The sequence below is a fragment of the Apis cerana genome, linkage group LG12 (genome assembly GCF_029169275.1).
Source record: "Apis cerana isolate GH-2021 linkage group LG12, AcerK_1.0, whole genome shotgun sequence".
NCBI classification, from domain to species: domain Eukaryota; kingdom Metazoa; phylum Arthropoda; class Insecta; order Hymenoptera; family Apidae; genus Apis; species Apis cerana.
In genome coordinates, this window is record NC_083863.1 from 851,102 (window position 1) to 864,753 (window position 13,652).

The 13,652-nt window shown below is 31.0% G+C and overlaps 3 protein-coding genes and 1 pseudogene across 4 annotated transcripts; all 4 read left to right on the top strand.

The window, feature by feature from the left end:
• Positions 1 to 58: 58 nt before the first annotated feature.
• Positions 59 to 2,519, top strand: LOC133667085 (odorant receptor 13a-like). Its single transcript, XM_062083185.1, has 6 exons — positions 59 to 650; positions 717 to 972; positions 1,210 to 1,313; positions 1,451 to 1,789; positions 1,966 to 2,241; positions 2,401 to 2,519. Exons 1-6 carry the CDS (start codon positions 459 to 461, stop codon positions 2,467 to 2,469), a joined length of 1,236 nt encoding a protein of 411 aa, XP_061939169.1. The 5' UTR covers positions 59 to 458; the 3' UTR covers positions 2,470 to 2,519.
• Positions 2,520 to 2,531: 12 nt separating this feature from the next.
• Positions 2,532 to 5,222, top strand: LOC133667086 (odorant receptor 13a-like). Of its 2 annotated transcripts, none has more exons than XM_062083187.1 (6): positions 2,532 to 3,327; positions 3,390 to 3,642; positions 3,811 to 3,914; positions 4,077 to 4,415; positions 4,602 to 4,891; positions 5,034 to 5,222. In XM_062083187.1, the coding sequence occupies exons 1-5, from the start codon at positions 3,136 to 3,138 to the stop codon at positions 4,887 to 4,889; spliced, it is 1,176 nt and encodes a 391-aa protein (XP_061939171.1). In that variant the 5' UTR covers positions 2,532 to 3,135; the 3' UTR covers positions 4,890 to 4,891; positions 5,034 to 5,222. The 2 variants fall into 2 exon arrangements, with proteins under 2 accessions (XP_061939171.1, XP_061939170.1); XM_062083186.1 differs by having other exon boundaries at positions 4,602 to 4,877.
• A 472-nt stretch (positions 5,223 to 5,694) lies between these two features.
• Positions 5,695 to 7,541, top strand: LOC114576837 (uncharacterized; annotated as a pseudogene).
• Positions 7,542 to 7,624: 83 nt separating this feature from the next.
• LOC107992662 (uncharacterized) lies at positions 7,625 to 13,648 on the top strand. The gene is made up of 10 exons (XM_062083180.1): positions 7,625 to 7,919; positions 8,061 to 8,313; positions 8,502 to 8,605; positions 8,931 to 9,257; positions 9,509 to 9,784; positions 11,402 to 11,654; positions 11,922 to 12,025; positions 12,210 to 12,551; positions 12,975 to 13,250; positions 13,478 to 13,648. The coding sequence occupies exons 1-10, from the start codon at positions 7,725 to 7,727 to the stop codon at positions 13,538 to 13,540; spliced, it is 2,193 nt and encodes a 730-aa protein (XP_061939164.1). The 5' UTR covers positions 7,625 to 7,724; the 3' UTR covers positions 13,541 to 13,648.
• The last annotated feature ends 4 nt before the right edge of the window (positions 13,649 to 13,652 follow it).

Below are 13,652 nucleotides of genomic sequence, written 5' to 3' on the forward strand. Positions count from 1 at the left end.
TGTCATGGAATTACATCGCAAATCAATATCTCGTAAACACTAAAAATTCTTTCGTTATAGATGGCACCCCTCCACCTTTCCACTCTCATCTTCATGTAAATTACAATAATTATCCTTTGAATTCGTAATTTCCCTCTTTCAAAGAGACGCAGCTGTCGACAACGTCACGATTTCACAGAGAGTTATCATAATTCCTGAATCATGCATAAAGCATAACAATTCATTTTTTACTAAATAAGAAGAGCCACTCCATTCCACTTCTTTTTCATCTTCCCATTAAAAGGCCGTATGTACGAACGGTAATAATATGAAATAAATACAAATTACACGATCGATGAGTAGAGAATACCAATAGATCAAAGTGGATAGTCGCCTCCGCTGCGATAATCAATATTCACTCTGTACTGGTGTGGTTCGATGTACGAACCTATCAGCCAGTTTTATTAAGTGAAAACGATATGAGTTTTCTCGAAAACGACGTAGCTGTCAGCCTGACGTCAATTTTTATGAAGTTCGTGGGAATATGGATGGCGGGCAACCAACACCAACAACGGATGAGGAACATCATGGTTACCTACAACGTGATCGCTATTTTTTTCGCTCTGTGGATACAAGCTATGGATATGTATCACTCGTGGGGCAATATTAGAGTAAGTGGCGAGTTATTGGCTGGATACAAAATAATTTTAATTTCGATTATTTCGACACATTCGTAGGCATGTCTCTTCTCTACGTCCAACACGCTGTCGTTAATTTTGCCCCTGTTGAAGATATTCATTTTGCTTTGTCACAAAGAAGACTTTTTCCGTTTGATCCTGTACATGAAAAAAAATTTTCTGGAATTACGGAATTACGACGATTACGAGAGAAAAATCGTGATCGGTTGCAACCAAAAATGCACCTTCTTCATTTGTTTCTTTACGTTTCTTACGATTGCGACTACTGCTTCTTACATGGTTATTCCACTCATTGGTGAGTCGAATAATTCAACTTGATATAATGAATTTTTCTGCCTTCCTGTCCTCTGTTGAAGAATGTAAATTTATTTAACTTATTGACTTGTTAAATTTCCTGTATTCCTCGTTACTTTTCAATGATTAATAATGCGCGAATATAATTTATAGTGATTCTAATTATTAAGAACAAAATGAAGAAAACTTGTAATCATAGTTTAATTTCTTTTCTTTTTTATTTGTACTTACATTTCAGTAAATATTGGAAAAAACGAGTCGGACAGAGTGCTCCCATTCAACATGTGGGTTAACCTACCACTAAGTATGACTCCATATTTTGAAATTTCGTTCGTTTTACAGGTATTGTCATTTAATTTCCCTTAATTTTTCTCCCTCTTTTCTTGTGTCCAATAAATATTAAAATATTTATAATAATTATTTTATAATATTTTTAAAAAATTATAAAGAAAAAGTTTAGAATTTTTATGTGCCACTAGGTTTTGTCCCTGTATCAAATTGCGGTGAGTTACTTCTGTTTCGACAATTTTTTGTGCATTATGAATTTCCACGTGGCTGGACAATTTCAAGTGTTGCAATATAGAATTTCCAACATAGCAGATTTGATAATTAAAACGGAAGAGAAAAAGGAGAAATTAATTACAGACTCGTTGTATTTTTCCAATAAATGTTACACCACTCTTAAAACATATATTCGCCAACATCAAGCCCTTATAGCGTATTGCAGAAAAATTGAAGTGGTATTCAATTGGATTGCATTAGAGCAAGTTTTGATGTTCAGCTTGCTAATTTGCCTCGATGGATATCAAATACTAATGGTAGATCAATCATTTATAATTTTTAAATCTTCTTCGACTTTTGAAATTCGAATAATTGAAACGAGAATGAATCGATTCATATTTTTATTTTTATCTCCTCGAAATATCGAAGAAAATTTCTTTTATTGTCGTTGTATAATATATACGATTTAAATTATTATAACGTTATTTTCCAGGCAAATGAAGATATCAAAACACGTTCGATCTTCAGTTTCCACATATTATCATGCCTATGCCAATTACTGATGTTCACCTACAGCTGTGATTGCATTATACGAGAAAGCGTGAGCGTAGCTACAGCAGCGTACAAAGGACCTTGGACGTTACCACCAATGACTATAAGCGGGAGGATGATGCGAAAAGATTTGATAATAGTCATTATGAGAGCCAGCATACCTTGTTGCTTGACTGGAAAAGGGTTCTTCATCGTGTCTCTCGAAACGTACACCAGTGTAATATTTTAATCGTCAGTTACATCTGCAATTTGATAAATTTCCATGAATAAAATTTTATTTTTCGCGTCGTTTGAAGCAGAAAAATGAAAAGAAATTCGTGAATAATGATAATCTTTTTAGATATTAAAATTGATTAAATGTAATAATTTGTTGCAGGTCTTGAGTACCGCTGCATCGTATTTTACGCTGTTACGAAACAATATAGAAAGTGAGAATGATAATTAATAATGTAAATTAATAAGAATAAATTTTCAATCAACTAGTCGAACAAGAAATCTAGCAGTTAAAATGATACGATTATTGTTGAAATAAATATTGTTGAAAAGAGATAAAAATTGATACCTCGGTTTACAGTTATACAATTCTTTTGCACTTTATAACTGTGTTTCACAGATATCAAGAGAAGACGTTGTCATGGAATTACATCACAAATCAATATCTCGTAAACACTAAAAATTCTTTCGTTATAGATAGCACCCCTCCACCTTTCCACTCTCATCTTCATATAAATTACAATAATTATCCTTTGAATTCGCAATTTCCCTCTTTCAAAGAGACGCAGCTGTCGACAACGTCACGATTTCACAGAGGGTTATCATAATTCCTGAATCATGCAAAGAGCATCGATAACAATTCATTTTTTACTAAATAAGAAGAGCAACGCATATACCCTCTTTATTTCCCTCCCACTTCTTTTTCATCTTCCCAATTAAAAGGCCGTATGCACGAACGGTAATAATATGAAATAAACACAAATTACACGATCGATGAATAGAGAATACCAATAGATCAAAGTGGGTAGTCGCCTCCGCTGCGATAATCAATATTCACTCTGTACTGCTGCGGTTCGATGTACGAACGTATCAGTCAGTTTTATTAAGTGAAAACGATATGAGTTTTCTCGAAAGCGATATATCTGTCAGCCTGACGTCAATTTTCATGAAGCTCGTGGGACTATGGATGGCGAGCAACCAACACCAACAACGGATGAGGAACATTATGGTTTCCTACAACGTGATCGCTATTTTTTTCGCTCTGTGGATACAAGCTATGGATATATATCACTCGTGGGGAAATATTAGAGTAAGGAACGAGTTATTGGATACAAAGTAATTTTAATTTCGATTATTTCGAAACATTCGTAGGCATGTCTCTTCTCTACGTCCAACACGTTGTCGTTAATTTTGCCCCTGTTGAAGATATTCATTTTGCTTTGTCACAAAGAAGACTTTTTCCGTTTGATCCTGTACATGCAAAGGAACTTTCTACGGGGGAATTACGACGACTACGAGAGAAAAGTCGTGATCGGTTGCAAGCGAAAATGCACCATCTTCATTTGTTTCTTCACGTTTCTTACAATGGCGACTATCGTTTCTTACATCGCCAGTCCAATCATTGGTGAGTCGATTGATTCTTAAGCGAAAGTAACGATCTTTTCTCCCTTTTCTGTCGAAGGATGTAAATTTATTTATTACTTTTTAATTATTAAGAACAAAGCAAAGAAAAATAATTACGGTATAATCACAGTTTAACGTCTTTTTTTTTTTATTTGGACTTACATTTCAGAAAACATTGGAAAAAACGAGTCGGACAGAGTGCTTCCATTCAACATGTGGGTTAACCTACCACTAAGTATGACTCCATATTTTGAAATTACGTTCCTGTTACAGGTATTGCCATTTCATTTCCCTAATACAGAATCATTAATAACAAAATATTAATAAAAAATTCATTGAGATTTTTCTTCCATTTTTTGTATCCAATAAATATAAATTTTATAATATTTTTCGAAAATTATAAAAAAGAAGTTTAGAATTTTTATGTGCCATTAGGTTTTATCCTTGTATCAAATTGGGGTGAGTTACTTCTGTTTCGACAATTTTTTGTGCATTATGAATTTACACGTGGCTGGACAATTTCAAGTGTTGCAATATAGAATTTCCAACATAGCAGATTTGATAATTAAAACGGAAGAGAAAAAGGAGAAATTAATTACAGACTCGTTGTATTTTTCCAATAAATGTTACACCACTTTTAAAAAATATATTCGCCAACATCAAGCTCTTATAGCGTATTGTAGAAAAATTGAAGCGGTATTCAATTGGATTGCATTAGAGCAAGTTTTGATGTTCAGCTTGCTAATTTGCCTCGATGGATATCAAATACTCATGGTAGAGTGATATAAATCAATAATTTATAATTTCTACATCTTCTTCGACTTTTGAAATTCGAATAATTGAAACGAGAATGAATCGATTCATATTTTTATTTTTATCTCCTCGAAATATCGAAGAAAATTTCTTTCATTCTCGTCATATAATATACATGATTTAAATTATTATAACGTTATTTTCCAGGCAAATGAAGATATCAAAACACGTTCGATCTTCAGTTTCCACATATTAGCATGCCTATGCCAATTATTGATGTTCACCTACAGCTGTGATTGCATTATACGAGAAAGCGTGAGCGTAGCTACAGCAGCATACGAAGGACCTTGGACGTTACCACCAATGACTATAAGCGGGAGGATGATGCGAAAAGATTTGATAGTAGTCATTATGAGAGCCAGTATACCTTGTTGCTTGACAGGAAAGGGATACTTCATCGTGTCTCTCGAAACATATACCAGTGTAATATATTAATCGTCAGTTACTTCTGCAATTTGATAAATTTTCATGAATTTTATTTTTCGTATAATGAAGAAAATGAAAAATGAAGAGAAATTTATGGATAATGCTAATCTTCTTAAATATTAAAATTGATCAACTTTGTTAACTTTGTTACAGGTTTTGAGTACCGCGGCGTCCTATTTCACATTGTTACGAAACAATATAGAAAATGAGAACGAAACATAATTAATAACGCAAATTTCCAATCAACTGATCGAATAAGAAATCTATTAGCTAAAATTATATGATTATTGTTAAAATAAATATTGATAAAAAATTTACAATAAAAAGTTTACAATTATTATACATAGGATTGTTTTACAAGTCAATGTCTCGTAAACACTAAAAATTCTTTCGTTATAGGTAGAACACCTTCATCTTTCACCCTCATCTTCATTCATAAATTAAAATAATTAACTCTTGAATTCGCAATTTCTATCAAAGAGACGCAGCTGTCGACAATGTTACGATTTCACAGAGGGTTATCATAATTCCTGAATCATGCACTACTAAATAAAAAGAGTAGCGCATATTTCCTCTTTGTCTCCACTCCACTTCTTTTTCATCTTCCCATTAAAAGGCCATATGAACGATAATAATATGAAATAAATAAAAATTACACAGATCAAAGTGACTACTCCATCGCGATAATCAATATGCACACTGTACTTGTATAATTCGATGTACAAAAGCACCAGGCCAATTTTATTAAGTGAAAACGATACGAGTTTTCTCGTAGCTGTCAACTTGACGTCAATTTTTATGAAGCTATGGGAATATGGATGGCAACCAATACCAACAACGGCTAAGAAACGGTTATTTACAGCTTGGTCGCCATTATTTTCGCTCTGTAGATACAATCTATGAATATATTTCGACGAGAGAAAAATCGTGATCGGTTGCACCTTCTTCAATTGTTTCTTTACGTTTCTTACGATGGCAACTGTTGCTTTTTACATCTTCAGTTATTGGTGAGTGAATACTTAGTAAAAAATATAATTCTATTTCTTTTTTGCCTTCCTTCTTTCGTTAGAAGATACAAAATAATAAGGGAAAATATTTTTTTCTTAACAGTTTTCACTTCTATTTCATCGGAAGAAAAATCAAGAACAAAAGAAAAGAATCTGTGATTGTGATTTAACTTTATATGCTTTCATTCAACATGTGCGTTAACCTATCATTAAATATAACTTCATATTTTGAAATTACGTACTTTACAGATATTGTCATTACGTTTCCATATTATCGTCACGAAATGAAATAAGAATCGTTAATAATGCGATATTAATTAAGATTTCTCTTACTCGTTTGAAATAATAATAGTAGAATTTCAATAGAATAATATCTAAATCCTATAATGTTTTAAAAAATTATAAGAAAATAGAATTTTCATAGCATTATCCTTATATCACATTGGGGTGAGTTACTTCTGTTTCGACAATTTTTTGTGCGTCATGAATTTACACGTAGCTTGACAATTTCAAGTGTTGCAACATAGAATTTCCAATATAATAAATTCGATCGATAAAGAGAAAGAATTGTGGATTAATCGTCCTACTTTAAAAAGTATATTTGCTAACATCAAGCTCTTATAGCGTATTTGATTGTCCTAGAGCAAGTTTTGATATTCAGCTTGCTAATTTGACTCGATGGATATCAAATACTTTCATTCTCGTACAAGACATCCAATACAAATTATTATAATTTGTTACTTCTCACAGGCAGATGGAGATATCAAAACACGTTTAATCTTCAGCTTCCACATATTAGGATCCCTATGTCAATTATTGATGTTCAGCTACAGCTGTGAGTGTGTCACGAAAAAGTGTGAATATAGCAACAGCAGAAAAGATTTGATCCTAGTCATCATGAGGTCCAGTGTATCTTGTTGCCTAACTGGAAGAGGATTCTTCATCGTGTCTCTCGAAACTTATACCAGTGTGAGTAATAATTATTTTAATCAGTCGGTTAATCTGTAATTTAATAAATAACACGTTTATAAAATTTATAATATGGCAACAAAAAAAAGGAAAAGAAAGATTGTTAAACGAATCGAGTGACAAACGGAGATGGTGTTGAATATAGAAATTAATTTTCAGTCAGTTCCTTTTGTTACAAGTTCTAAATACAGCAGCATCATATTTCACGTTGTTGAAACAGAAGTCACTTCGTAATACATTGTATTGAGTAATATAAATAGTGCAGATAGTATTTCCATTTATGTTTCTTAACATGTAATTTGAAAACAAAGAGAGAAATAGTTTTTATATATTTGTTCATTTTTGAAAAATATATCAATAGATAAAGGAAAGAATCTCTATAAATTTCTAATGTAAAATTATTTAATTTAATTAATTAAATTAAAAATAATAGATGATAAAGATTACATCTTCACTGTGTTTCCCGCCACTTATCACAATAATTAACAATAAAATTGTCCACAAATTTTCCACTCACTATGTTAATTTCCATTTCTTTCGATACGCATTTTCAAACTACAATTTTTCTCAGACCATATCTTCCACCGCAGAGAAGTTCCTACTTCTTCGACTTCACAGAGGATTTACAATATCGTGAATCATGCATAACTCATTGATCACATACATTACGTACGTAAGTAATAGACAACTCGCTAATATCACTGTAATATAACGAATATATAACGTTATGCACGAATGGACAATAGAGAATGATCTGAGGGAGATCAAAGAGAGAGAGAGAGAGCAATTGAGTCTGAAAAGTTTTTCGATAATTAATAGATAGATCCCCCCTATAAATTGCGAATCGGTATATCTGATTGGATCCAATATGAGTCTAAAATACCGTAGAGACGTTTCCTTCAGTTTAGCTACGTTTTTTCTAAGGGTCGTCGGCTTTTGGTTGGCCAGCACTCGCTTCGAGGAATGGTTCGCGAACGCAACAGTGATGTACAGTATAATCACTATCATTTTTTCCATGTGGGTACAAATGAGAGGTCTTTACTTCTCTTGGGGAGACTTGAGTGTAAGTCCAGTTATGATTTACGATTTTCTTTATTTTTATTATATTTTTGACGGTGTAATCGATAATTTGAGAAGGAATAATGAATAATTTTTGACATTTTAAATCGATAATTTTTTCTAACTTTGATTGGCTCGATTTTAGGTATGCACTTTCATCGCGTGCAATAGTTTGGGACTAATAATGGATTTATTAAAGATATTCGTCGTATTTATACACAAGAAGAAGTTTCTTGGTTTGATCGCATACATGCAGAAGAATTTCTGGCGTTTGGATTACGATCAATATGAAAATTCTGTTATAGCAGATGCGAAGCAAATGTGTATCTACTTTGTCTGCGTCTTCTCATTTTTCTCTCAGTCCACGGTTTTTTCTTATATGTTCATGCCGATAATATGTAAGTTCGACAAATTAAAAATTTGAGAAAAATAATAATTTTTAATTCAATTGAACAAACGTTTTATGTAACTTGTGTTGTTTGAAAATTTGAAATTTAATTTTAAATTTGTAAATAATTGTATCATAAAGTGGAAATCATTTTTTAACAAATAATAAGAAAACAAATCGTTTGCAATTTCATTTTAGCAAATATTGGGAAGAATGAATCAGATAGGATGCTTATATTTAATATGTGGCTAGATCTGCCAGTGTCTATGTCGCCATATTTTGAAATAATTTACGTGATACAGGTATTCATCATTTTCTAAAGAAAAGTTACGTTTTTATTTAGCATTTTAATCGATGTACGATTAATTAAATATGTATATAATTGTAATATAAAAATTTTTGCCATATTTCTGACATAAATAAGAAAAACTGCGTCCCAAATATTAAACTATGATCAATTTAAAATTGAGATTTGGACCATTTTTCATTGAATCCATTGCAAAGTTTTGAACACCTATATCTTATCTTCGTCTTTCGATATATCACTAATAGACGATCACATTATTTTTTTTTTAAATTAAACGAACTATTTTTACTAATGAACGATTTCTTATCACATGCACATAGGCTTTGTGTTTGTATCAAGTTGGAATATGTTATCTTTGTGTCGACAATATGTTTTGCATTATGTGTCTACACTTAGCTAGCCAGTTTCGTATATTACAATATAGGCTAGCCAATGTGTCTAGTGTAGAAGATAAAGAAGGAGTCGATAATGAGGAAAACATGGATTCTTCGAACAAATATTACGTCATATTAAAAAATTGCATTCGACAGCATCAAGCTCTAATTCAATTCTCCGTCACTCTCGAACAAATATTTACAATAATTACACTTGGACAAGTTTTAATATTTAGCACGTTGATTTGTTTCGTCGGGTATCAAGTACTTTTGGTCAGTATCGAAAATTTTTATTAATTTTTTAATATCCTTCTTAAATAATTTTCTAGGCACTGTTAACATATTCACGAGAAAAATTTTTCTTACATTTTTTTATTACATTCCTTTCACATTCTATATTTATACTCTCAAGGAAAATTCCCATTCGATTCATAATTGTTTTTACGGAGAAGAATTTTATTATACCTAAAAAATTATACTATTATTTAATTTATTTAATCGTATCGATATATCTTGCTTCACAGGTGAATATGACTTTTTCATGGCGAATTTCCTTCCTATGTTTCTTAATAACGAACATGTGTCAACTATGGATGTTCACCTACAGTTGCGATTCCATGACACGAGAAAGCGTGAATGTTGCCTCGGCTGTGTATTCTATACCATGGACACGTATACCAATGGATAAATTTGGAAAAATGATACGAAAAGATTTGCAATTCGTTGTCGTAAGATCTAGACGTGCTTGTTGTCTAACGGGTTGTGGCTTCTTTGATATATCTCTTGAAACTTATACGAAGGTATTGAACGATATTATTTAAAAAGTTAGTCCTTTTTAAAAATGAATCTTAATTATACGAAATGTTAAATATTTGTTTAAGATTAAATAGAGAAAAAAAAATTCCAAAATTTTTTGATATTGTATATTGATACGATTTATTTTTAGAATGAATAATCTCGTCGTCGAAAAATTTTAATTGAAATACTTACTGAAAATTTCACATTGCAGATCATGAGTACAGCTATGTCATATTTCACTATATTAAAACAACGAACCATAGAAGTAGAAAATACATAATTCCTTCACTTTTCAACTTGCATATGTACAAAAAGTACATAGATAATTGGTGGTACGATCAAATAATAAGTAAAATAAAGTTTCCTCGTTTTTTCTTTTCAAAAATTTCATTACAGATCCATACGTTTATCCACACGTTTGATTAGAATATGCATATTTATATGTTTTTAAAACACAAATACGCAAAATTTGAACAAATAATTCCAAGAAAATTCATTTATACATAAATTTGATAACATTTCATCAAAGTGTTTTAAAATTAGTACGAATAATAATTTTTTATTTTTCACATCGCACAGATTAATATTCTTCCTTTCGTCACCATCCTTTTACGAATTCAAAAATGAATTACAAACTCTCACGATAATAATAAATTACACTCTCACATTTAACATGCTGAAATTTCTCTGTCGCCAGAGTCGACAGCTGCTAACACTGCTTCGATTTCACAGAGAAGTCCATCCATGAATCATGCATAACACATCAATAGGTTAGGTTCGATCTACGCTTGATTCATCCGCTCTTCGAGCACCAATCTCTTGAGGATCGCGAGTTCTCTGTTATCTTCTCTCTTTTCTTTTTTTCTTTTCCGTTTTTCTTTTCTTCTTGCCGTTTCATCGTATCAATATAAAATAAATAGAAAGTACACGCGATCTGTAACTAAAGGATACACGATAGATCAAAGCGAACTGAATCACGCTACAAGTTAGTAACAATCGATGCACAAACCTTGCACAAACGTATCGAGTTACATATTCGAGAGAAGATATTCCAGTCGTTTTTACACGATTGTCGGAGGCGTCGAAATGAAAAACGACGATTTTTCCATCAACTTGTCGTCGATTTTCATAAAACTCATGGGAATATGGATGGCGAATGGCCAATCGGAGAAATGCGTGAGAAACATGACGATCTTGTACAGCATCATCGCGCTTCTTTTTGGACTGTGGTTACAAATTACGGATATGTATTATTCGTGGGGCGATTTTTCTGTAAGTCAATCGCTATTCCTGTCGAAATTGAATTCACAAATTTTTACGAAACACAGATTCGTATCGTATTGTTGTCAAATAATATTTGTTATAATTAATTGTTTTTTTGTAATGAATTGTGCTTCGATACGAAGTGTCATTAAGAAAAAAAGTTTAATTCAGCATGATATATTATATTAATGAAATGAAAAAGAATTTGTACGTTTAAAAAATTGAGAATATTTTTAATATTTTTATGAATTTCTCCGATAAAACTTTGATCAATTGTAACAATCACGTAATAATAAATTAATTACTTAATATACATGTATATCGATTTTTATTTTTTTTTTCCTCCTTATTTATAGGAATGTATCTTTTCTATGTGCAATATGCTGTCGATAGCCGCACCTCTTTTGAAACTGATCACTCTGGTTGTGCATAGGGAAGATTTTTTTTATTTGATTTTATATCTACAAAGAAAATTTTTACACGGAGATTACAACGATTACGAACGAAACATTGTGCTCAACTGTAAACGGAAATGCATGTTTTTCACTTGTTCTTTGACTTTTACCACTCTGGCGACCGTTGTTTCTTACGTTATTAATCCACTTGTTGGTAAGTTAAAATTCATACAAATTTAAAGATGGATCAGGATCAAAAATTAAAAAATTTCGATTTTTTTTTTTATTATTTTAAAAAGATAAGACATAAAAATAAAATTTTTCGCAAATCAGAAAGACGATTTATTAGTATTTAACTTAATATACTATTTAATTTTTAATAATTTCGTAATAAAGCGAATAAAAAAAAGCGAAAAAATTCTATAAATATAAATGTAATAATCAAAAAATGTAATGATCAATATTCCTACTTATATTTCAGCAAATATTGGAAGAAACGAATCGGACAGAGTGCTTCCATTCAACATATGGATTGACTTGCCACTAACTATATCTCCATACTATGAAATTACGTTCATTTTAGAGGTATTGTAACTTCATTTCCATATTATCGTGTTACGAAATTAATAAAAATCATTGATAATAAAATATTAACAGTTAATTAAGATTTTTCTTCATATTTGATTGTATCCAATAATTTCTAAATCCTGATATTTTACTTTTCAAAAAACACTTTTCAAAAAATTAAAAGAAAAAAGAATTTCCATAGGTGATATCCTTATATCACATTGGAGTGAGTTACTTCTGTTTCGACAACTTTTTGTGCATTATGAATTTACACGTGGCTGGACAATTTCAAGTGTTGCAATATAGAATTTCCAACATAATAGATTCGATAGATAAAGAGAAACAAGAGAAAAAGGAGAAATTAATCGTGGACTCGTGCTATTTTGCAAGTAAATATTATGCCATTTTTAAAAAGTGCATTCGCCAACATCAAGCCCTTATAGCGTATTGCAGAAAACTTGAAGAGGTATTCAATTTGATTGTCCTAGAGCAAGTTTTGATGTTCAGCATGTTAATTTGTCTCGATGGATATCTAGTACTTATGGTTGGTATATTACATTAATATGAACTATTAATTTAATACATTTAGAATTTTTATCATCAAACTTTTCTGCTTTTTAATACTCTAATAGAAATCGAACAATCGATTAATTTATATTTTTAACTTAAATATTGAAAAAAACGAATCGAACTGATCTTATATAGATTATCAATATATCTTTTTAAAGAATTCATATTAAATACAAAAATATCGATTGAAGTTTATTTCAAGTTCAAGTTATAAGCAAATAAAAAAGAACGAAAATTTCACGATCTCACTCTAATGCATGAATTGTTTTACTTTTATATAAACTTTTGTATTCATTTTGATCTCTAAAATGTTCCAAAAGTTACGAATGTATTAATTTAAAAAAAAATTTAAATGTTACATTTTATACATATATTGTTATTGCATTATTTCTTTCAGGCAAACACATCTACCACAACACGTTTGATCTTTGGCCTTCACATAACGGTATGCTTATGCCAATTGCTGATGTTCACTTACAGTTGCGATTGTATCATACGAGAAAGTTTGAGCGTAGCCACGGCAGCGAATAGAGGACCTTGGCCAATGATACCAATGACAACAAGCGGAAGAATGATGAAAAAAGATTTGATACTCGTCATTATGAGGTCTGGTATACCTTGTTGCTTAACAGGTAAAGGATTTTTCGTCGTGTCTTTGGAAACGTACACTAGTGTAAGTAGAACTGGAATATATTTTATAGTATACATTTTATACTCTAGAAATTTTGTGAAATTTACAAAAAGATATAATCAATAATATGTACAATTAATGTACAATGAATTTAAAACTTTTTGTTTTAAAAATTGTGACATAGAATATTTTACTCGATATAATATCAATTTCAGGAAAGGGAAGAAATATTGTTGATCAAAGTTGAACGTGTGTCTCATTTGTTACAGGTTTTAAGTACCGCGGCATCATATTTTACACTATTAAAACAGCATTCAGAGGCACATTCTTAATATGTATGTTTCAATAGTGCATATTGTTGCTGTACAAATCCTTGTATTTATTCTATGTTTAAATAACAGAGATATAGTTTTGTAGCAATAAAAATTTATTAATTTTTAGTAT

What these genes read in the sequence shown, in the direction of transcription:
- LOC133667086 (XM_062083186.1), top strand. Translation starts at nt 3,136, where the DNA reads ATGAGTTTTCTCGAAAGCGATATATCTGTCAGCCTGACGTCAATTTTC. An exon ending in CATCGCCAGTCCAATCATTG is followed by an intron (nt 3,643 to 3,810) that starts GTGAGTCGATTG and finishes CTTACATTTCAG; the next exon opens with AAAACATTGGAAAAAACGAG. An exon ending in ATGGATATCAAATACTCATG is followed by an intron (nt 4,416 to 4,601) that starts GTAGAGTGATAT and finishes GTTATTTTCCAG; the next exon opens with GCAAATGAAGATATCAAAAC.
- LOC133667085 (XM_062083185.1), top strand. Translation starts at nt 459, where the DNA reads ATGAGTTTTCTCGAAAACGACGTAGCTGTCAGCCTGACGTCAATTTTT. An exon ending in AAATTTCGTTCGTTTTACAG is followed by an intron (nt 1,314 to 1,450) that starts GTATTGTCATTT and finishes ATGTGCCACTAG; the next exon opens with GTTTTGTCCCTGTATCAAAT. An exon ending in CTCTCGAAACGTACACCAGT is followed by an intron (nt 2,242 to 2,400) that starts GTAATATTTTAA and finishes AATTTGTTGCAG; the next exon opens with GTCTTGAGTACCGCTGCATC.
- LOC107992662 (XM_062083180.1), top strand. Translation starts at nt 7,725, where the DNA reads ATGAGTCTAAAATACCGTAGAGACGTTTCCTTCAGTTTAGCTACGTTT. An exon ending in TATGTTCATGCCGATAATAT is followed by an intron (nt 8,314 to 8,501) that starts GTAAGTTCGACA and finishes ATTTCATTTTAG; the next exon opens with CAAATATTGGGAAGAATGAA. An exon ending in CTTTGGAAACGTACACTAGT is followed by an intron (nt 13,251 to 13,477) that starts GTAAGTAGAACT and finishes CATTTGTTACAG; the next exon opens with GTTTTAAGTACCGCGGCATC.